This window comes from Echinops telfairi, unplaced genomic scaffold, assembly GCF_000313985.2.
Source record: "Echinops telfairi isolate 266 unplaced genomic scaffold, ASM31398v2 ScPeMD7_7424;HRSCAF=8462, whole genome shotgun sequence".
Taxonomy (NCBI): Eukaryota; Metazoa; Chordata; class Mammalia; order Afrosoricida; family Tenrecidae; genus Echinops; species Echinops telfairi.
Window position 1 is genome coordinate 7,627,988 of NW_022111324.1, and position 1,460 is coordinate 7,629,447.

At 66.4% G+C, this 1,460-nt stretch overlaps 1 protein-coding gene across 1 annotated transcript in view; it reads left to right on the forward strand.

The window, feature by feature from the left end:
• Positions 1 to 684: 684 nt before the first annotated feature.
• The window catches only part of DCAF6 (DDB1 and CUL4 associated factor 6), a 134,646-nt gene continuing 133,870 nt past the window's right edge, over positions 685 to 1,460 (forward strand). Inside the window, exon 1 of the mRNA XM_004706846.2 lies at positions 685 to 901. Within this exon, the coding sequence (XP_004706903.1) occupies positions 805 to 901 (97 nt within the window). The 5' untranslated portion in view covers positions 685 to 804. The remainder of the gene's footprint in view (positions 902 to 1,460) is intronic.

Genomic DNA, 1,460 nt, shown 5'->3' on the forward strand with positions numbered 1-1,460 from the left:
AAGAAGCCCTGGTGGCACAGTGGTTAAAGCGTTCGCGCTTGCGTGAACGGAGCTGTCCCTGGTGATTGGCTCGCTCCGCGGCGTGGGCCGGGCTGGGTGGGAACCTCTAACTTCTCCTTTTTGCCCTCGAAGCCATGTTGGAGAAGGGAAAGTGAAGCTACAACGGTTTTTCACGTCCCTTCACCTGGATTAAGGGAGCCCATAGTGCAAAATGGGCTTTTCGGGCCTTCCGTGCCCTTACTAAAGATGACGCTGCGCGATTCTTTTCCTTTTTGGTGACTTCAGGCTTGTGTGGAAGAGACTACGGATGCTGTATCCTTCACGCTTCACATCTTTTTTAATCCACCGAGTATGAAACATGTGACTAGAACGGCCTGAAACCAGGTCCCTAGAGTGAGGGCAGTCGTGGCCCGGACTGGCCTCACTCTCGGAGAGGGTCGTCCTCTCGCGAGAAACGCCGGAAGGGGAGGGCGTCGAGGACGAGGAGTGGGAGGAGTCTCGCTCGGCTCCGCCTCCCGCCGGAGGGGGCGGAGGGAGGGGAGTGTTGCTGATTTCTGGATGTTCTGGGTAGTGTGAGGAAGAGTATGAGGCTAGCTCCGGCCGGGGTGCGGCCGGGCTTCGGAGGCGAAGGGGCCGCGGCGGCGGCGGCGGTAGGGGCCGCCGCTATCTAAAGTCGCCGTGCTTGCGAGGCTCGGCGCGCGGATGGTGCCGGTGCGGCTTGGTTGTTGATCCGCGTGTCCCCTCCCTCTCTTCCCCTCCCCCACTCGGGGGGGTCTCCCCTCCTGCCCCGGCTCCCGCAGAGCCATGTCTCGGGGTGGCTGCTGCACACACCTGTTGTGGGACGTAAGGAAAAGATCGCTCGGGCTGGAGGACCCGTCCCGCCTGCGGAGCCGCTACCTGGGTGAGCGGGGGCGCCTGGGTGGAGGCGCTGAGGTCGCCGCCCGGGGTTGGGGGAGGGGGCCGCGCCGCGGGGAGGGGGGCTGTTGGAGGTGGGACAGCCGCTCAGCAGGGGCGCCCCGGAGTCCGGGGTGCCGGGGGTCGGGGGATGCTGGCCCACGGACTCGGCGCCCGAGTTCTCCGCAGACCCAGCCCCTCTTTGAAGCAGCTCGCCAGCCGCCGCCCTTTCGGGGGTTTCCTCGGGGGGCCGGGCCGGGCCGGGGCGGACTGCACTGGCCAGGAGAGGTGTCGGGTGCTTTCTGGGGTGGCCCTCGGAGCAGACTCGGCGAGTCTCGGCCGAGCGAAAGTTGGCTCTTCCGAGCCCTCCTCCTGCGCGCTGCCCGCCCGGGCGGAGGACCGAAGTGTTGGTGACCGCGGTCTCGCCGCCGTCTGCGGAGGGTGGTGTCCGCGGCTAGGCGTTCACCGCCCGCAGGGACTGCTCGGTGCCAACGCGCTCCGCGAGGACTGTCGTCGGGCGCCGAGCCAGCTGACTGGGATCTTTCAGTTTGGAGAACACTACTTTC